The 21,880-nt window shown below is 43.2% G+C and overlaps 1 protein-coding gene across 1 annotated transcript in view; it reads right to left on the bottom strand.

The window, feature by feature from the left end:
• Positions 1-21,880, bottom strand: part of Egf (epidermal growth factor) — a 75,782-nt gene that overhangs the window by 20,688 nt on the left and 33,214 nt on the right. Inside the window, exons 9-18 of the mRNA XM_041680341.1 lie at positions 21,490-21,615; positions 20,350-20,486; positions 18,490-18,638; positions 15,060-15,164; positions 13,234-13,457; positions 9,400-9,567; positions 8,101-8,232; positions 5,553-5,672; positions 1,293-1,409; positions 307-432 (exon numbers count right to left, since the gene is read on the bottom strand). Coding sequence (XP_041536275.1) covers positions 307-432; positions 1,293-1,409; positions 5,553-5,672; positions 8,101-8,232; positions 9,400-9,567; positions 13,234-13,457; positions 15,060-15,164; positions 18,490-18,638; positions 20,350-20,486; positions 21,490-21,615 — 1,404 coding nt within the window. The remainder of the gene's footprint in view (positions 1-306; positions 433-1,292; positions 1,410-5,552; positions 5,673-8,100; positions 8,233-9,399; positions 9,568-13,233; positions 13,458-15,059; positions 15,165-18,489; positions 18,639-20,349; positions 20,487-21,489; positions 21,616-21,880) is intronic.

The raw sequence follows: 21,880 nt of genomic DNA, 5'->3' as shown, positions 1-21,880 counted from the left end.
TGAAGGCTTAAAGCACTGAGACCTGATAAACCGCCATCACTCAAACCCCAGGGAAGGAACTAAAAAAGGAAAAGAGGTAGACAGTCTCCTCGGCGGCTTGTGCCTTGTGGCCAAGAGACTGTTGACTGAGCCCTAAACTGCATCTGTCTGAACAGGTCACACGACTTCTCGTTTCTTCTCGCTTGACATGTGTCTCTCTCCAATCACATCCCGCCTTGTCTTGGCCCACAGCAACCACAACTTTTGATGATTCTCCTTAGCTTGCCTCTTTCCCCGCCTTGCCCTCTGGCACCTGCGCCCTCTCACCAAGACAGTTGATTCCATCTCCTTCGTAGCCTTCTGAGCACCTGCAGGCGTAGCCGCCCTCCGTGTTGATGCACTCGGAGGAAGTGGTGGGACACCTCGCGGTGCCCAGTGCACACTCGTCTATGTCTGTGGGCAGATTGTGGACACGGAAAATGTTTAGGCCAGCAATGGTTTTCGACCCGTGGGTCATGACCCCCACAGAGTTGCATTTCAGACATCCTGCATATTGGATATTTACATTAGGATTCATAGCAGTAGCAAAATTAGCCATGAAGTGGCAATGAAATAATTTGGTTGACCCCCAAACACAACATGAAGAACTGTATTCAAGGCTCACAGCATTAGGAAGGGTGAGAAGCACTGGGGTAGGCAATTCTGGAAATTAGCATCGGGACTATAAGGAAGACTAAGCCTTTGTACAGTCAATCACTCGGCTGCTAACAGGCGCTGTTAATGAATAAATCGACATTTTAGACTTGAATTTCATTTTCTAATTAATTCTTATGAAGTTCTCACCTGTCCAAATAGCTAAGTCCTTCTGAGTAAATTATGTTCTGCCAGTGTTTCCGATGACAAGGATTGACATTTTCCCAGAATTAACCAACTTACAATTTAAGGCTATCAATATAAAATCGAAATCTATCCATCACAATCTACTTGTTTTGCTAAAACATATATGCTAGCTTTTTATGAAGGAAAATGTTCTATTTTGTGAATTTGTAAGCTTGACTCGAGCTCAAATTCATGCTTCTCTTAATGTCAACTTCATTTTTTGCATAATTTTAGTATAGCATCAGTATACTATGAGGCAGTGGTATATGTAAATAGGCTCATTTTCTGTACATACAATACTTTTTTCTAACATCAAATAATTTATTTAAGCCTCCAGATTTCTTAAATCCTGGAGATTTTTAAGTCAGTAAATGCAAAAAGAATGCTTCTGGTTCATGATTTTTCAAATTTGGGTATTCGGCCTTTGCTCTTACCAGAACACACGTTTCCAGGCCCAGCAAAGCCTTCCAAACACTGACACACAGCAGTCTCTCCCTCTGAGACACAGCGAGCGTGCCTGTCACATGCCCCAGGGCCACAGTCATCTTGATCTGCAAACACAAAAACCCCACGCAATTATTTCCAGTCTTCAGAGAAGAAAGTGGACCTCAGCGTGCTGGACAGAACATCCCCGCATCGCCTTCCTGCAGTTCAAGTATGAGCTAGCCTCCAAACAGAAAGAACTGGTTAGACCTGCCCTCCATGTCTGTTTTACTAGACGCGGAAGATACATCTCACTGGTTCCGTGGAGCCCAAACTTCAGCTGTAGTTTTTGTGTGCTTGCTAGTCTTGCATTGCTTTGGTTTGTTGGTTGTGGTTTGGTTGCTGCTCTGGCTTTTTCAAATTTTTTTTTTAAAAAGATTTTATTTATTATGTATACAGTGTTCTGCCTCCATGTATCCCTGAAGGCCAGAAGAGGGCACCAGATCTCATTACAGATGGTTGTGAGCCACCATGTGACTGCTGGGAATTGAACTCAGGACCTTTGGAAGAGCAGCCAGTGCCTGTAACCACTGAGCCATCCTTTTCTACCAGGTAGCAGTGATAGCAAATAGCCAAGACTGGCCCTAACATGAGATGCTGCTGCCTCCCTCTCCCAGAGGCTGAGCTAGACCTCAGTCTTAAAAAAGTCATCTGGTGTTCGGAGAGCTCTCTGTGGACTTGTTTATAATTAGTTTAAAGCATCCGCACATTTAAACTACTAGCAGTGCTTAAAACAGACTCCAATTTTAAGAAGATTTTACTTAAAAATTCCCAACCATTGTGACATCCGAAAGGCCCACCTATTCTTCTCCCGAAACACAGACTTGCATGTAGCGAGCAGATCTGTTTATGACAAGGAGATTGACTCAGAGAAAGACTTATTATTATTTTACTAATATCATGTTTCATATCGAATAGGATATATGTCTCAGAGTGTGCTTATTATCAAGATTTATGCACTGACTTGTAAGCCTCCTGGCAACTTCGCAAAGTCACGAAACATACAAGTCAAATGCTGTACAGGGATCATTTCATTTCATACCCCATTGCAATGCAAATGCCCCGGGGGGACAGAGGTACATGTCAAGCCGCAGATATGAGCAAGTTTTTCTTTGTTTCTTGCCTTTCTGCTTTAACCACTTGTGCATATAATCATTCCCCCAAATGCCACCCACCACCTCCTTTTTGGAGTTGGAGTAGCTGACATACCACAGCAGTCTGTGAACCATCACCTCTCTGGTCACTGGTCAGTTTGTTCGCAGTGTACAGGGAGATAAAACGAAGCCTTCTGAGCTCATTTGGGAATCAAAGGTTAAATGTTCTAAGCTGGATTTGGGTCCCATGTGACTGCAGACACGGGGGTAATGGTGTTTTTGTGTTTCATATGCTTCGCTGTTCATTTCTCTTGTGTGAACACATGCCTTTCATGCTTGCTTGGTGACTCCCTGTCACTCACAACTCAAGATGGGTGCATTCAAATATTTAGTTCCCAAATCAGAAGGCTGCTGAGAGCAGGAGTGAACAGGATCCAAATCACACCAGGCATTTGAAACCACTGTAAAAGCTCCTAAACAAGAATATAATTCAGGACTTTTGCAAACCTTGAGTCATTTTGCACGATGAAAAGCGACAGACACACAGTAGGAGGCACGGTCTACAACCAGAGTTCTTTCTGTGACAGGCTATGCTCAACCGTCCTCTCTACACTATGAGCAGGGATTTCTGCAATGGTTGCTGCTTTCCATACGTGTTGTAGAAATCCAAGGAAAAAGTGATTGTTTCAAAAATTCTCTGCAAATTAAAATTTACTACACATATCTAAATAAAGATGCTAAGGAAGGGCATAGTCAGGGTTGCAGACTTGGTTCAGTGGCTAAGAACACTTGCTGCTCTTCCAGGGGACCACGGTTTGATTGCCACACCCATATGGCTGTGCACAGACATCTGCAACAGTAGTCTCAGAGAATCTGATGGGACCAGGCACCCGTGTGGTGCACACACATACATGTGGAAATACAGTCGTACACATAAATAATTAAAACATTTTAATAATTAAAAAGGCCTAGTGATAGCTTAATAATTAGGGCTGAAGGTGTAGCCCAGTGTGAGCACCAGCACTTAAGGAACAAAGCCCCCAATGCCAGAAGCTCTGGGAGCTAAACTGTAAAAATCAAATTCACTCAGAAGTACCTAACGTGTACCCAGGTCCTGCTGAGTGATAAAAATGCAGTAATGCAAGGATGCAAACACAAGCTCTGCTGTCTTGCATTATCTCTGATGCAAACACAAGCTCTGCTGTCTTGCATTATCTCTGAAGACTAAGCGAATGCAAAATCAAACACAGGCCTAAGTCCTCACAGTGTTTGAGTGTAGCACCATTCCTGGGCCCCCCACAGCCTTCAATGTGCTCTTTGGGGGCAATCTTTCTCAAGTATGTTAGAATATGCTCTATGAGCATGTATGGGTCCCTGGTGAGTCTGGACAGGGTCTCTAGCTCACTGATTGGTTGATAATGCTTCATGTGATTGGACAGCTTATTCTCACATTCAGCTGTGGCCATGCAGGTTGAGATTATTTCACATGGCCTGGTATCCGAAGCACTTGGTACAGTGAATGACCAGAAAAATAGCCAAATAAATCTACTTCCAGTGTGATACATTTTTCTGACTCTTCTTATTTCAACATGAATTGGTTATTTGATCATATTCACTTTTTAAGAATTCAAATATTTACTTTTATATGTTTGCATGTATTCATATTCACATGTATAGGTGTGCAGAGGCTAGAAGGACGCTGACTTCCTTCCTCAATCATTTTTTACCTGATTTTTTTTCTTTTTTTTTTTTGAGCAAATGTCTCTCACTACATGAGCTTGCTAATTCAAACTGGCTGGCTGGCAGGCATGCCTCAGGGGTCTTCCTGTATCCATGTCCCCAGCACTAGGGACAAGCTCCCACGCCCTTGTTTAGTGTGGGTCCTGGGGATCCTAACGCAGGCCTCCACGCTTGTGCAAGTACTTTACTAACCAAGTCCTCGCTCCAGTCCTTTGTCATCCTAATTTTCAGAATCTTTAGTCAGGTCACCAATTAATACAACTCAGCCTTAGTTTTCACATATTAATTATCCTTGTTACTAAAAAATATAGGTCTTCCTATCATCAGAAATCCCACTGCTGGAGCATGCAGCCCTGGAGTGCCCTGCACATCTCCTCTGCAGACGACCAAATCAGATGTCCTCTCACTGAGCTTTCAAACACTTTGTTTAGGCTTGGTTTTTGAGACGGGGTTTTTCTGTGTAGCCTTGGCAGTCTTAGAACATAGACTAGGCTGGCCTAGAACTCAGAGACCCACCTGTCTCTGCCTCCCCAGTGTTGGGATTAAAGGCATGCGCCACCATCACCCAGGAGTTTTCAAACATTTTTAAAAGCTACAGATGTTGTGTTAAAACAAAATATTACTCAAGGGACTGAGGAGATGGTTCAGTGGATAAAGTTGGGACCTCCAACATCCAGGTAAACAGCAGGTGGGTGTGACAGGCTCCCTATAACCCCAGTTCTTGGCAAATGGAGACAGGGGATTTCCTGAAACAAGCTTTGGGTTCAGGAGACCCTGTCTGGCTATATGAAGCAGAAAGTGCTGAAGAAGACATCTGACATTAACGTCTAGTCTCACAGGGTGGGTTTACAGTAGAGCTCTAGGGCTCATCGGAAAACTACTTGCCTTATGAGTGAGCACAGAACGTAATAGACTCATGTTCCCTAAGTTGTTACACATTGAAAAATAATTGACATTCTCCTGATAGATATGCACTATAGACAAGGAATTCTGACATTTTCTGTTCATGGGGTTTTGGCAATAATTAAAGTCATCAATTAATACTGCTCATCAATTGCTATCAACTTTTCACAATGGCTAGATAGATCAACTACTGTCCATAGGAGATAGGTGGGAAAAGAATTGTCTCTTCTGTCCTAATTTTCACCTCTGTTTCCAATTATACTTCAAAGAGTGCAGCCTTGAGGCTGTCAACATGTCCAGTCCAAGTCTAAGCCAAGAGAGCTGCACACACTTTTCAGAAGAGGAAGAGCCGAGTCTGAGGTTGGGCTGCAGCAGACTTGGCCAATACTGTATTAGGGAGCGCGAGCACAGACCTTATTGAGAGAGTGGAAGCTGTCAGAACCAGAGCTGTCTGGGAGAACTCACAGGTTGTACCTGACACCATGATTTCCGCCACTAAGGTGTGCTGGGACTCTGTACTGTTATCTTCTGGGGCTTCCATCCTAATTATGTTGTCCAACGATGTTGCCTCGTGACTGAGCTCAGCGTTGTCACCTGTGGGACGAAGGCTCCAATAGTTAAGCCTTTCGATTTCAAGGAAAGTTTGATTGAATTGACATTGATAGCAAGTCACTGGTAACGAGTTCAGACTCATTTTAATAATAAGATTGAGGGAAGTGGGCAGGGTTTGGTGGAGCCAATGGGGAGAAATATGGGGCTCTTTTGGATAAAGAACAGTGTTCACATACCAAGCTCCTTCTGAATATAACCAGCTCAGAATCGCAGACCACAATAACAGAGAGTTGGGAGAGCATCTCTCCCAGACCTGTCTTTTCTCTTTGGTTTTTTTATTTTTCTACAGGGTTTCTTTGTGTAATAGCCCTGTCTGTCCTGGATCTTGCTTTGAAGATCAGGAAGGCCTTGAACTCACAGAGATCCACCTGATCTGCTTCTAACTTCTGAGTGCTGGAATTAAAGGCATGTGCCTCCAGCGCCCAGCTCCCAACTGCCTTTAATGTTAGCTCCTTCCTTTGTTCTGATTTCGTATTTACACTAGCCGGATTTCACTGAGACTTTAAAGTTAACATGCATGAAACGCCTATAGTAACACACAGCTCACTGCTCCCGCGGAGGAGGACATGGAGTCCCCAAGGCAGCACTTTGCTCAGCTGTGCCCCTCGGACCCTGGGTCCCACTGCACAGAGTCCGCAGTACCAGGACTCTCTGCGACACAGGAGAAAGCCACTCTCTCCGCCATGCTCACATTGTTATTAATACAGCAAGGCGGTGTGGGGAAGAGGGGGTGCCATAGCACAAGCAAAGGGAACAACACCAATGCTCACCAGGAGCTGAGGCCTCTACTACCCACTCGGTAACCTCATAGCGAAAACAAGAGACACAGTGAGCATTGCTAAGGTTCAGACCCCTGGGCCATTAACTCTGGAATTTCCCTACTCTGGATAATAAAATAAGTAACACACACATGAAAGGCTATCCGGGTCCTGTTGACCTTATGACAGTTGCCTGGAGAAGCATGCAAGTCCTTTTTGAGATGTGAGCTGAAATCCTCCCTTTCTCCACTCAAAGGATGATGGACAGGCAAACTATGGGTAACCGGCAAGGCTTCCCTCAAAAACAAATGGCATGAAGCCCGCCGCTCCCCCAAAGAAACAGCCGGCAGCATCTGTTTCATGTGTCGGACTCCTCATAGCAGGCAAGTTTTAAGAAACTAGGGCCCGGGCAGTTCTCACAGCCAAAGAACAATATTCCCCCCGAAACCTGTTAAATAGCACCCCTTTCAATAGGCTATTAAGTGATCCCCCTGCCCCCGTCTTTCCAACTTCATGTCTCCCAGAGGCCACGTGTGCTTCACAACTGTCAACCAAGACAACACAGAAGTGGCCGTGGGTCCAGCTGCTGTCTGTGCCGCTGACTTCAAGACTGACAGGGAAAACAATGGCTCCTTTCTCACTACCTGTTTTGTCAGAAAACATGCATATTTAGTCACTACCATAAACTATGCTATGCCGAGAAACGTTAGAGTTCTCTTAAGATCATTTCAATTAAGATTACATGTTTTCAGTATCCTAAGAACTGATAAATATAATTCATATGTATAAAAACCCTTTGGGGATCTTAAGAAGTCTTTTAAAGAGCATAAAGGAGTTCTGAATCTAAGAAGCATGAAACTATTATCCTAAGGCAACAAATTAAAAGAGGAAAAATGTCTGAAAACCCAATATCCACCTCCACTCCACAGACAGAGCCATCCACTCACTGTTATCAACCTGTCACTTAACTTATATTTATAGCACGCGTACCAGATAATTACGCACCTTTTAAAAAGGCTTAACAAAATATAAATTATCTTTGGCACATTTTTGGGAGGAAGACACCAAAAGATGTCTCCAGATATTCCTCGTTTGGGCACGCACTGAAGGCAGAAAGGTCGTACGTCATCAGGGCTTACTCCCTTGCCTCTCTCTCTCAGCTACCGCTTCTCGGTACACACCTCCTGTCCCTGTTTGGTACTTTAAAGTCATTTCTCTAAAGGACTCAAGTTTTCCTACTGGGACCTATAGTGTAGGAAGGAGACTGCCTTTCACAGCCCTTAAAATTAAGAACATAACATTTCTAAAGAAACTGGCTCTAAACATTGCTGGGAGGTGGAACAATGTGGACATTTATTTCTAAGCCCCAGCACAGTCCACTACAAATGGGGAGAATATGGAACTTAAATCCTTTACAATGAGAAGTCAGTTTAATTTAGTCTATAATAAGGAATAACAGCAACAAAACTCATTGGGGCAGGGACGAAGAAACCCAAACACACTCAGCATTTCTGAAGACAAGGAGCACTTAATAATACAAAACACTGCAACCATCAAAAGCAGAAGCATGGATGTCCCACTGTATGGAGCCCGGGGGTGGGGGGATAATTCAGCTGCACAGTATGCTACATTACCAGCCAGTAACTAACTACCTTTCTGGTCAAGACACATCTTCCCATCCTGGGCTTTCACAAAACCTTCACGACACAAACACTGAGCAGTTCCAAAGCTCTCTTGGCAGATATGGTCACAGCCACCATTCTTGTGTATGCAGGGATCGGCCCCTAGCAGAGAACAGAGAGAGTGTGGATGGGTCTGGAGAAGTCAAGGATGTTGCAAATCAAGGACATCTCTGGGTGAGAACTCGGCCATTCTAAAGGTAAGGTGTGCACAGACTGCTCTCACAGGAGTTCCCACAGGGGGCAGACAGCTCAGAATGTTGCTACCTTACAATTATTTGCTGAGCATAGTCAGTAGTTCAGTTTGTAAGGCTCCTTAGTCAGGTGTGATTCCTAGTTCCTGACCCAAGATCTAGTCAAACTCAGATCTTCAGGAAGAGGAGCGCTGGAGAGAGCTGAATGACTCTTCCTTGGCTTGTTACTCGCTGCTGCTCACCCTGTGAGGGTGAGGGGAACCCACGTACGGGTAGAAGTTTCCACCGCAAAAATCTAAGTTGCCTGAATCAATAACTATTAACATATCAATTATTTCTATTTGATACTACAAATTCCAAATGGGACTTTCTTTCAACTGGGGTGTTTACTTTGTGGTTATCTCTCTCTCTCTCTCTCTCTCTCTCTCTCTCTATCTATCTATCTAATATATTTCTATTATCATATCTATCTATCTATATCTACCTATATTTATATCTACCTATCTACCTACCTATCTGTCTATCTACCATGAAAAGGATCTAAATTGCTTATCCTTTTTAAAAAAATTATTTATTTTTGTGTGCTTTGGTGTTTTGCCTGCATGTATACCTGTGTGAGGGTATCAGGCCCCTTGGAACTGAAATGAAGACAGTTGTGAGCTGCCATGTGGGTGCTGGAAATTGAACCTGGGTCCTCTGAAAAAACAGCCAGTGCTCTTAACCCCTGAGCCATCTCTCCAGCCCCCTTAAATTGCTCATCCTTATTTCTGGAATCCGAGTCTTTGCAACGTAGAAAGTAGGCAAAATGGAGCAAGGCGCGGCGCGTGGCTGCTGGGATAAAGCCTAGATGACTAAAATCATCAGGCTTTATATCAGGGATGAAGCACAAACTGCCAAACTACCAAGTTTGTCTGGGTTTTGATTCAAACAATGCACAAATCGCAGAAAAATTTAACATTTATAGAGACAGATGGAAAGAAAAATCACAAAATCCCCTCCACCCCCACCACCTGCTACCATTGGTTATCACGGCCACAGTCTCCGGTGCAGGAGGGCCTGTGGGACTGCTCCGGTGTACCTGGTTTTGCCAATGGGTGGACCACAACCAGTGACGAGGGCTTCAGCATGCTGCCTCGGAGACGTACCCTATTTTGGCCAGTCCTCTTGTTCACCCTTATTACCGAGGGGATAGCCCAATCCGAGAACCACACGTGATCCTCAAACACGGCTACAGCAAAGGGGTGACCTGGAAGCAATTGAAAGGCCATTCAGTACAGAGAGGTTCTCTTCACAGGGGGCATTTATAAGGGGACAAAGCTTAGAAGCCCGTCACTACATCATAGGTGGCTGCTGACCTACAAGGGTCTTAACAGCACCAAGGAGGAGGCCAGTGTGGAATGTTTTGTGCCCATCTGCCACAGACTGAACTTGAGCGTGTTTCCTGCTGCTCCTCGGTCCAGGTTCCTGTCATGTGAATGGCTGTCATGAGCACTAGAATAATTTACATGGCTGAGCAAGTGGTTTTTGAAACTGCCATCTCCATTGCTGCATTCCCGAGTTCATCTCCATCACTGCATTCCCGAGTTCGTGTCTCCTGGCTGCTCTCTATTCTTACACATCATCCTCTCTTACTTCTCCCAGGCCTATGCTGCCAAGAATGACCCCATCTCTTCATATTTACCCTCCTTCCCAAGCTTAGCGTGCGTATTGGCATCCCACCTTTTGTACCAATGGCCTCCTCCCCTTATCCCGTTAGCCTGTCTCTTCCCTGCTGTTCTGAAAGGAGCTTTTTGAACACCTATTATCTGTTGCCTCCAATTCCACAGCTCCTATAGATCATCCAGTGGGCTGCCTTCTGAGCGCTCCTCAACTGAAACCACCTCTGCAGGCCCCTGGAACTGCTGCGAGGAGGGGTTTGAGCACAGGCCAACGCCACACAGTGTCTCAAGACACCAGAGTGCAGGAGATACACATTCAGAAGCCTTGGAGGCGGTCATCATGCCTCTTCACGTTCACCAGGTCAACAAATTTGGAGAAGTGAAAGAAATGTCTCCCCCTTGTGGTGGAAAACTCAAATGACTTGTCATGGCCACTTTACCACTATCAGCCAGGATCCTTAGCATTCATTTCAGTCTCTAGTCCTTTGTCCGAAAGCAAAACCATCAGCACAGCATGGGGATTTCTTTTACATGACTGATGTTCCTTTCATTGTGGTTAGAAGACACACAACACAACCTTTACCGCCTTAGCCTCCGTGTACTGTTCAGCAGGGGAAGTGTGCACACACTGATGTGCAACCAGTCTCTTGAAATCCAGGATTTTGAAAATCTGAAATTCTGTGCCAACTTCCCCCTAGCCCCTGAGAAATCCTATTCTACCTCATGTTTGCATGAGGCTACCTACTCTGAATTACTATGAGCAAACAGGAGTGTCTAGCTATTTGCCTTTTTAGTCATATAGTATAATGTCCTTAAAGATTGTGCATTTGAAGCATGTGTTAGAATTAGCTCTTATGTTTCAACAAACACGTTGAACACAATCATCCTTACCTATGGCAAACAACCACAACTAATTGCACTTTAATTAAAGATGAATTCATTCAATCCTTTCATTAAAAATCCTGAACTGTTGGGGCTCAAAAGATGGCTCAGTGGTCAAAAGCACTGGCTACTCTTCCAAAGGACTTAGATAAGAATCCCAGCACCAACACGGCACCTCAAACTGTCTTTAACTCTAGTTCTACAGGATACAATGCCCTCTTCTGGCCCACAATGGGCATGAGGCATACATGCTGGCAAAACACCCATACACATAAAATTAAAAGAAAAAGAAAATCCTGAACAGTCAATTGAGAAGACATCACATGTACTGCAGTAGGTGGCGCTCTAGAGTAGGAATGAGTAGACAAATACATTATTTGCAATTGCTCTTCAAGAGAAAATTACACTATTCAGATTGCAATAACCCTTGAAATTATAAAATATACACTAAAAGGCTATGAAGCTGGTGAAGAGTTCGCCTATTCCTATTGTCCTGTAACTCTGTTTACTCTCCAGCACCACCTAAATTGGGTATGGGAACATGCCTATCACCTCAGCACTCTGGAGGTGAAGGCAGGAGGGCCAGCTCAAGGTCATCTCCCACTACATAATTCAAATCCAGCCTGGGATACATAAGACTCTGTCTCAAAAATAAATAAAATAAAGTATTATATACTATATTTTTTTATCCAGAATGTGAGGCTTTTACATCCTGGTTAGGAATGTTCATATATCTACCTCTATAATGAAGTTATAGTTTTATTTAATTGGGTAGTATTTAAAAAAAAATCAAATCAGCCACTTCCACATCTTCATTCCCTATGAGAAATCAATGAATGTCTGTCAAGGCTGAACTATAAATGCAAGCTTACCATTATTTATGAAGAATATAGCTGTTTTAAACAATTGTAGAAATACATGCAATTTAAATATTTCTCTTTGCTTGATTTCATGCTATATTATCTAGAAAATTACTGTCTCTAAACTAAATAGATTTGGCAAAATAACTATTTTGCTAATTCCTTCCTACAAGAAACTAATATTTGATCTTTCTAAGCAGTGTCTAAAGCCCTAAAATTCTTCCACACTTCCAGGTTCTCACTTTCCTTATACCAACCTGCTATCAGACCCCCCCTAATTTTTATTATAATGTTTAATCCTGCAACCTTCTATTTCACTTTTTAATACCATGTGAACTGATGCCTGGACATCCCTTGTAACTTGTTCAGCGATGTCCTTCTCTCTAGACCTCAATCTGACCACTGCACTGTCATCTAGGTGATTTCCCTGAAATGCCAATCTTGTCATGTATGCCTCTCGCTCAAGAACATTTACTGTATCCTTAGAAAATCCAAGTTTAGGTTCAGTCGCTTTATCCTGGTAGCTCTGTTTACCACATGGCCCAGTTCCAAAGGTCCATGCGGACTCCCCAAGTCCAGAGGAATTTCCCATGCACACTGCATTTGTACTTCTCTTTGATAGGCTAGAGAGAGTGTGCACATGTGTGTTTCTTTGTATTTCTGTGTATGGATGTATGTGGGTACCTGCAGAGGCCAGAGGAGGGTATCAAAATCCTAGGAGCTGGAGTTACAGGTGGTTGTGAGCTGTTCAACATGGCTGCTGGGAACCAAACCCTGGTCCTCTGGAAAAGCAGCAAGTGCTCTTAACCACTAAAATCGTCTCTCAAGTCCCTGACTTAACATTTCAAAGATATTTATGAAAATGTATGCTCTCCTATGAATAATCTGAAAATGCAATAGGGGAGAAAATGTCCTTGATTAACCTTTGCCTGTGTTTTCAACTGATTTTCATTAATTCTTGAAAATGATATTATGACAGTTATGGAATGTCAGGTTAAAAAGACAGAAAAAATTAATTTTTATTCTTAAATAAATTCAGAAAAAATAAGACTTTCACTTTTATTTGTAAACATCTTGGATTATACAACACTAATTTTTTCATTATTCCAGTGCTCAGGTGATCTTTCTATTTCATAATTCTTGAAGAAATCTATCTCTATAGTCTGGCTAAATGTATATACACACGTAAGCATATTCTAGATTTAACATTCATCAGCACTTAATCAAGATGAAGAGGTCAGAGTCTGGAGAGATGGCCCAACTGTCAAGAGAAAGTACTGTTCTTGAGAATCTGTGTTTGGTTTCTAGTTCCCATATCCACTGGCTCACAATCACCTATAACTCCAGCTCCAAGGAACCTGATACCCTCTTCCGGCCTTTGTGGGTAGCTACACTCATGTACACATTCCCAAACACATACATATGTGCATATAATTAAAAAAAATAGAATGAAAAATTCTATAGAAATGATAAAAAGAAAGACAAAAAGAATCATCCACCCCAAAGGCTCACCTACATCGTTCTGGGCAAGTCTTCGGCGTTTGGAACCATCCAGATTGGCCATTTCAATCACTGACTGCTTGGTGTCGCACCAATACAAAGTGTCTGTTAAGTAGTCAATTGTGATTCCACTGGGCTCCAAGAGATCAGAGCTGGCTATCAGCAGCCGGCCAGAACCCTGAAGGGAAGAGCTTTCAATCCGCGGATACATCCCTGGGTCCGTCCAGAACAGTCTCCTTCAATCAAGAAAACTCACAAGTCAAATTTGCATGAAAAGCTCTTCTATTCTTTCAACACTGAAATGTCTATATAAATCCTTTTAGGGTGGAAAGAGTGGTGCACTCAGCAATACACAAGGAGAAAACGGAGCACAGCATGCTGAACAATTAAAAGCAAGAAGGAAGAACACCCTCAACTGTCTGTAAAAATCCTTATCTAGAACAAAAAATGGGGTCAGATCACTAAATGGAAAAGGAATTGGTATTTAATATTATAGAATATTATTAATCAAATTTGTACTTGAATGAACAGTATTAACAGCAAAATGCAATCAATTTGATGGCTCTTTGTTTTTTCTTCCAAGACAGTGTTTCTCTGTGTAGTCCTGGTTGTCCTGGAACTCACTCTGTTGACCAGGCTGGCCTCAGACTTAGAGATCTACCTGCCTCTGCCTTCCAAATGCTGGGATTGAAGCTGTGCACCACCACTGCCCAGCTTGGTAGCTCTTTCTTATATTATGCACATAATAAACGACAATAAAAGGAATAGTGTGTTTACCTGTTTCCTAGATTTATGCCAGGTGCTGTACCTATTAAGATAATTTAAACTTTCATGAACTAGGCACATTTCTTAAAAAATATTAATATGGTTTAATATCTGGTTGGCTCGCTTAATATCTAGAGAGATGTGTTCTCGTTGTTTTAACTATTTGATTGGCTCCAGATTAATTATCAGTTACTACTAGCACATTGTTCAGAAACAACTATAAAATTCCCATTTCTCTCTTTGCTTTTTAGTAATTCTGAAGAAACTCTTGATTCTTCTTAACTCTCCACCCTCAAACCAGAATGTGATGCTAATTCATTGTTAGTAGCATAGAATCTACTACTCTTTCATAATTCACATCTTTGCTTATCTGGTTCTAGGAATGACCTATCATTTGAGGTCTTCCAAGGTTTTTTTAAATAGAGTTGATAAGTCAACACACCTAATTTCATTCTCTTCTCAAGAAACAGTAATGCATATTTTTAAATCTTTTTTTAGTAAAGGATTTTTTAAAATGTGTGTATATGAGTGTTTTGGCATGTCTATAATAACATTTCATGTCTGGTACCTGTGGAGGCAAAGAAAGGTTATCAGATCCCCTGGATGGAGTTACAGGTGGCTGTGAGCCGCTGTGTGGGTGCTGGGAAACAAAGCTGGGTCCTCTGGAAGAGCAGCCAGTGCACTTAACCACTGAGTCATCCCTCCAGTTCCAACAACATAAGATTTTTAAGGAAAGTAGACTCATGGGCTTAAGTCTAACAGGTTAATGAGGACTGAGAGCTGAGGAAGGGATGGTGTTGTTAATCATGCTGGTTCTGATCTGAGCAAAATTCACAGATCTTGGTTTCTGATTACACTGACCCCCTGTGTCTTAGCACAAACTTGAGCATCTTAGATGTGAACACCTTAGACATGAGCATGGTCATGAGCATCTTAGACGTGAGCACCTTAGACATGACCATGGTCATGAGCATCTTAGATGTGAGCACCTTAGACGAGCATGGTCACAGCATCTTGGATGTGAACAGGGGCACAAACTCAGCATCTGGTGCCTTCTTTTCATAAATACCTACTTGGCCTTTGGATGCACAGCTATTCCTCGTGGCTTTGAGATGTTCTCCTTGATGATTATTTGACGATACTTTCCACTCAAATCGCTCCCTTCAATGAGAGACTTCCTAAAAAGGTATTTAATGTAAGTGGGGAGGTGTTATATCAACATTACTTTTCAAATAAAACTACTAATTTTCTCATACTGATACATAAACATGTTCTCTCTCTCTCTCTCTCTCTCTCTCTCTCTCTCTCTCTCTCTCTCTCTCACACACACACACACACACACACACACACATGCTCATAAAGTTAGTACCAGCAAGCCCTCCACACAAAGGTTCTATTGATTTAAAATCCAGTCGGGCAGCGGTGGTATATAACTTTAACCCTAGCACTTGGGAGGCAGAGAAAGGCACTTTCTGAGCTGGAGACCAACTTCAGTTCCAGGGGATCTAATAACCTTTCTTTGCCTCCACAAGTACCAGGCATGAAATGTATTATAGACATGCCAAAACACTCATATACACATATTTTTAAAAATCCTTTACTAAAAAATAAAACTCTACCGAGAGAGTTCCAGACAGTCATGCTGACACAGAGAAACTCTGTCTCAAAAAGCCAAAAACAAACAAAAACTCCATCTAAGTAGCACCCCATATCGACCCCAGGCACAGGACAGGGTAAAGGGGGACGTGTCAGCAGCCTGGCACAGACAAAGCCAAGTGTAAATACTTTCATCTCATTGGCTTCACACCCTTCCACCTCCTGCTGCACTCAGGAGCCAGAGACTAGGAGGCCAGAATAACGGGTCACAGACCATGGGGAGGAGAGGACAAGCTAGGACAGTAGGGGAGATGTAAGTGGTCTTCAACTTTCTTCCTCATTGCTCCAGGGCAGATGGAGGGTACCAGTCAGCCCTTCTCCATCACTTCACTTCCTATGGTTTCAGATCCTTTGTATCCATTTTCTACTCTTTTCTGGAGGGAGGGAAGGGATCCTGAAGGTGTGATGGGGTAATAAAATCATCCTCTCTGATCTCAGGGTTACAACACTTAGAGATTTCAGCTGCCGGGGTAATGAGAACTGAGCTCCCCACATGCTGAGACCCCAGGGCCGGTCATAAGAAAGCAGAGACCCAGGGATGACTTCCATTTGTTGTGATCCTCCACTGGATGGTAAGAGTCACCCTCCATGGTCCCCCAGAGAACAAGCACACATGTATCTTTACCTTTATGGTTCCACTAACTTTAGGAGTCAGGGTCCCTTACTATTAATTAATAATTGTACAGAATTATCCATGTGTCATGCTCACACGAATCTGTCTTTTCCTAAACCAATACAGCCACCCCCTCCCCTTTGGTTTTCATTGACTTAGAGTTGTCATGTAATCTAATACCTAGGATTAAAGTCTCAGTTATTTAAGTCAGATTTCTAGTTAATATCAAGGTTTTTAAACTACAAGCCTCTCATTTCCAGACAAATTAAAGGTTTTGTTTAAGCAGCTGTCTTTAGAGGGGAGAGGACTTAAGAAGGGTTTGTTTTTGCTGAAGTCAATGTGCTGGAGAACCTGAGGTCTGGCTCTGCAGGCTCCAGCTGTGCCCAGATGCCTCCTGGAGGCACTACCTGGGCAGTAGGCACTAATCACACACTGGTGAAATTAGAGGTGCCTCCCGAATGTAGGGAAGTGAGAAGGGGGCTACCTCAGCGGAGCAGAGAGGGCTGTTGACATCTGTGATCCTGATAAATGTTTACACTCTGGAAAACAAGCACATACCAGCCCTGTCATTGCCTACAGCTGACACGGAGAATATGCTTTTATGTGGGTTCACCATGGAGACGGCTGTGATTATGATGGCTGTAATTGTTTCAGCCGGAGCTGATTTCAATTTGTTGCATGACTCTGGGTCTCACCCATTCTGATGCTGAGTGGGGGAGACAGGGTCCCTGTCTGAAGGTTTTGGGGTACTGGGGCTCAAACCCAAAGTGCATGCTCTACTCCAAGTAGCACCCAAGTTTGCGTCTGTCATAACTCGGGGAACCTTGAGTTCACTGTTTTATCTTGAGAACGTTATTTTAGCACTCTGATTAGAAATTCTCTTGATCTTTAAAGATAGGAAAGCAGACTTCTCTGGGACTTCATAGCGTCCTGGATGGAACGCTCTTAGTACAGCATCCGGAATCTTGCGGTTATTTAATAGACAGATACACAAACAATAATGAAAAGTGAAGAAAAAAGTTAAGTAAGCAAATAAGGAGCCATGCTCAATCTGGACACAAAAAGAGCATTGCACCGGACCTGCACACCACACTGAACATCTGGCTCACTGTAAAGAACCTGTTTGCTTCCTATAACCCGAGATTTTCTGCACACAGCACAGTGGAGCACAAGTCCATGAGCCTGTTTCCTGGGGCTCTGAGCTGGAGCTACCTTTCTCCCAGATGTGAAATCCTAATCCATTTTCTTCTCCTTTAACATGGCTGCACAGGTTGCAGATGCTCAGAATGGTCACCATTCACACCGTGGTTTTCAGTTACTCGGAAGAAAACACTCTTGAGTACACGGCGTCTCTCATGTCATCTTGTGAGGGAGTCTGGTTCATGCTTCTCTATCAGAAGCGAGGAAGTGGGCTCTCTTTAGCACAGCCTTCCTCCTGCCTAGTCCTGTTTGTTCTCAGACTCACACATGCCACAGGCACAGAGGGGTATCTAGAGGAGAGAGAAATATCCTATCTTTGCTTCTCTTGTTTCCCATAGAAGGAAAGAGCCCACCCTATCCAGCCTCAGAACATGGCTTCCTGTCAGGGACGGTTCCACTCTCTCCTTCATGCCTGCTCAACAGGAGCCAGCGCAAGACTTGACACTCACATGCTGCGTAAACACCCTGGAACAACCTCAGACTCTCTAAGTCTTAAAGTCCTTCGCCTGTACAATGCAGGAGCTGGGCCAGCCAATCCCTTTGGCCATGCATACCTTTCTTTCATGTGGCAACTGTTTATGCCTGGCTGGTACTTCTATTTACACCAAGCATCTGCATTCATTTTTTTTAATGGGAAAATTTGCCCTTTCTTCTCAGTTAACCTTAGGGTTGACTGCAAAGGCAGCTCTCATCTCCTCTTCTATCGTGTCTCCTGGAAGATGCCCATTAGGGGGCCTCGTGCAAACGTTTCCTGGTGGTGCTTACACAGGTTTCAGGCTGCCCTGGTGACAATGGCCTGAACCACAAAAGCACATGTCACTTTCTTGTTCCTTGAAATCCTTGCATCACTGTGGACCATGTCTTGTTTGGTGATGGGGACGAGTCGGGGGTACAGAGAACAATGGACCCTTCTCCCATCCTCCCCACGTGGCTAGCCCTATTCTTCTATGTCCACAGTAGAGGATAAGGCCAGTACTATCTCCTATTTCCTCACCTCCATCTCCTGCAACATAAAACTAAAGCAAGAAACGTACCCACTGTCTGTCCAGTAGATCCTCCGGCCGATCCAGTCCACAGCAAGACCTTCTGCTGTGTCTACTCCTTCCTTGATAAGTCTTTCCCGCTGGGAGCCATCCATATTAGCTCTCTCTATCCACTTCAGGGCTGTCTGTGCAAAATATATCTGCAAAAGAAAACTAGGCATTTCTGATTTGTTTTCTAAATATTAACGTAGAATATACATAAAGGAGATTAGCAGGTCTTCAGGTCATGCAGTATAATTATAGTTGGAGACAGACACACATTATCTACAATAAGCCCCAACTGTATACTCCCGAATATGTATAACCTTAAGCAACTTAATCACTGGGTGGTGGTTTGAATAAGAATGGACCCCATAGGTTCATTGCTGTGAATGCTTGGTCACCAAGGAGTGACATTAGGAGGTGTGGCTTTGTTGGAGTCAGTGTGTCACTGGGGGTGGACTTTGAGGTTTCATATGCTCAAACCAGGCCTAATATTTCTCTTCCTGCTTCCTGCCAATCCAGATGTAGAACTGTCAGCTACCTCTCCAGCACTATGTCTCCCTGTCTGCTTCCATGCTTCTTTCTATGATGACAATGGACTAAACCTCTGAACTGTAAGCCAGCCCCAATTGTTTTCCTTTATAAGAGTTGCTGTGGTCATGGTGTCTCTTCACAGCAATAGAAACCCTAAGACAGGCTGTCTCTGTCTCTCTGTATCTCTCTCTGTCTCTGTCTCTCTCTCTCTCTCTCTCTCTCTCACAGACACACACACACACACACACACACACACACACACCACTGTGGTAATTTAGCTATTTTTGATACTGTTCAGTGTTGTAGCATTTGTACTCAACTCCCAGAAGTTCCTTCTTCTGGACAGAAAGCAGGGATTTACATCTGAATTAGGGACATCAGTTGAATTGTATCTGCATTGGTTCAGCCCCCAGCACGCCACTTCAGGTCAATTCAGAAAACATGGATGTTCTGCCAATTTTACCTCTGACTTGCAGAACTGCCTCAATTTTCCAGACTACAGAAATGAGGACATTAGGTCAGACACTTGCTAAAGCGCATTTCCTCTTGAGTCATTCATCTTGCCCAATTTCACAGGTACAAAGGGCTTCCTAGGCTAGGTACACTGTGCAGGCTATGGAACAGATCACGCTGCTTCTGACCATGTGTCAACAGAAGTGACACTCTCCTCATAGAAATCACCTGAAGATCTTGTTAAAGTCAGGTTCTAGTCCAGTGGTTGGGGGAGCCTAGAACTCTACAGTTCTAATAAGCTCCAGACGGGCCAAAAACCACAGTTTGAGTAGCAAGGAAACGAGACCACAATCAAAGACTGGCAGATGGCCACCTGACTTAAAGTTCATTCTCAGCTCTGTAAACGATGCTGTATGTTAAGCTGCCATTTCCACATAAGCATGAAGCTTGTTTCCTCAAAGTTCAGAAGTCATTAAGTCCCATCTCCCAGTGATATATACCAAATGCCAATTATTAACTCATACTTCATATGCCCCAGTCCCAACCCACCCTCCTCCCGCTACTAGCAAAAAAATCAAAAACCTGCTCACTGGGCAACACCTATGGGCAAAGCATCATGCTAGTCTCCCGCCTGCATCTCCGGAGAGGAAACTGACATAGTACGCTACACAATCTCCCCAGTAAAACGGCTAAAAAGGAACAGGGGATATCATAGCAGAGAGAGTCCTTGATGCTTCTCAAATGTATATATTTAACCTGTTCTGGGTCTGATTATTGTGAGCATGGCAGAGGATTTTCAAGTAGCCCAGGTCATCGGTGAAGCTAAAATCCTCCAGTCATTTAACAGACCTTCATATCTGTCCACGAAAAAGAAAAGTGTACCTTGTTTTCCACCGGATCATAATCTAGGGCAAGAACAGTTCCCATCTGCCGACTGAGCAGGGTTCTGTAGTCTGTTCCGTCGAAATGAATGTGTCGGATGTCTTGAGAATTTGCGAACAGTAAAAATGGCTGTGGTCCTGTTAACCAAATTTAATATACGGCTGAAATTGAAACATGCTTTAAACCCCACAGCACTTCTGACTCCTGCTTTTCACTGCGCCCTCTTCTTTAATCTCCGCAGTACTAGCTTGCTCACTTCCCCAACACTGTGATGTAAACAGATGCAGGCAAAGAACCCCATCTCTTATGAAGTGTCACTGCCAAGGCTTCATCCCAAAAGAGCAAGATCAAATAACCAGAACCATAGACGAATAACTCGAGTCTTCTGGCTGTCAACTCTTTCACCCACACATGTTGAATCCGTCCATTAATTTCCCTTGCTGGGCGCTCTTCTCAAAGGGGATCATAATTCCTTCAATTTATAATGCTTTCTAATCATTCTCCAGATGTGTTAGGTTTTATTAACCAAGACCATGTGGAATTAAGACTATTGGGTCAGACTTAGGCAAGCTTCACAGAATCAGAATTATAGTATCTCAGATTATCAACATAAACAACCACAACAGACAAAACCAATTTTGCATAAATCTAAGATTTCCAAGGGTGGTGAAAGTCAGAAAAGATGGAATATCGGAAGGTGAAAAGAAGCAGTTAAAGCAGAAACTTCACATTAAAGTCAAAGGAAAAAGATAGAACTGATTGAATGTTGCGATTATTTATTACATTTGCCAGAAAGATCAAAATCAAGTCAATCTACAAACATTTATAAACATCTCTTAATTATAAAACCCTTTAAGACTATGTCCATGATGGCCTCCTCATCTACTAAAGATACATTCCCTTCTTTAAGTGGCTGGATGCCCACTTAGTTAAAGTGGCATAAATATTCTTCAAAACTTATTTATGTTATTACTATTTACATTATTCATAGTCACAGGATTTATTTCCCACTTCCAACATTTTTTTAAATCATATTTTCTGCCAAAAATCAAAAGCAATTTGACTTTGTATATTTCTAATGTAACACTATTTTTATGTGACCTTTTTCACGGGAGGCTTTTGAACAACCACAACACTAACCTGACGCTGCACAGGTCTTTTGGTCCGATTGTAGGTCATACCCAGGAAAGCAACCACATTCCCAGGAGACTGGGCTGCGAGGAAGACAGATCTGACTGCATCCACCATTATCAGGCGATGAACAACCTACAGAATCCAGTGTGATATTATATCACACAAGATAAAACAATGTTTCATGAAAGTACTCCAAAGAACCAACTGTGTTTCCCTTTAAACCCATTTTCTTATTCATCCATGCTGCTGCCATCTACTTAATTCTCAGAGTTTAGAGGAAAATGCCACAGCATCTGCTTCCCCAGAACCCAGCATTTTGTTGTTAACCCTTCACATTCCAGTGGGCCTCGTCCTTGTGTGCCACCACTGAGTTCAAGAACGCATGCGCTGGCAGTCG

This window comes from Microtus oregoni, unplaced genomic scaffold, assembly GCF_018167655.1.
Source record: "Microtus oregoni isolate MIOR12 unplaced genomic scaffold, Mior012 000000F_ref0000247, whole genome shotgun sequence".
NCBI lineage: Eukaryota > Metazoa > Chordata > Mammalia > Rodentia > Cricetidae > Microtus > Microtus oregoni.
The sequence above is the reverse complement of the archived record's forward strand: the minus strand, read 5'-3'. Positions and strand labels throughout refer to the sequence as shown.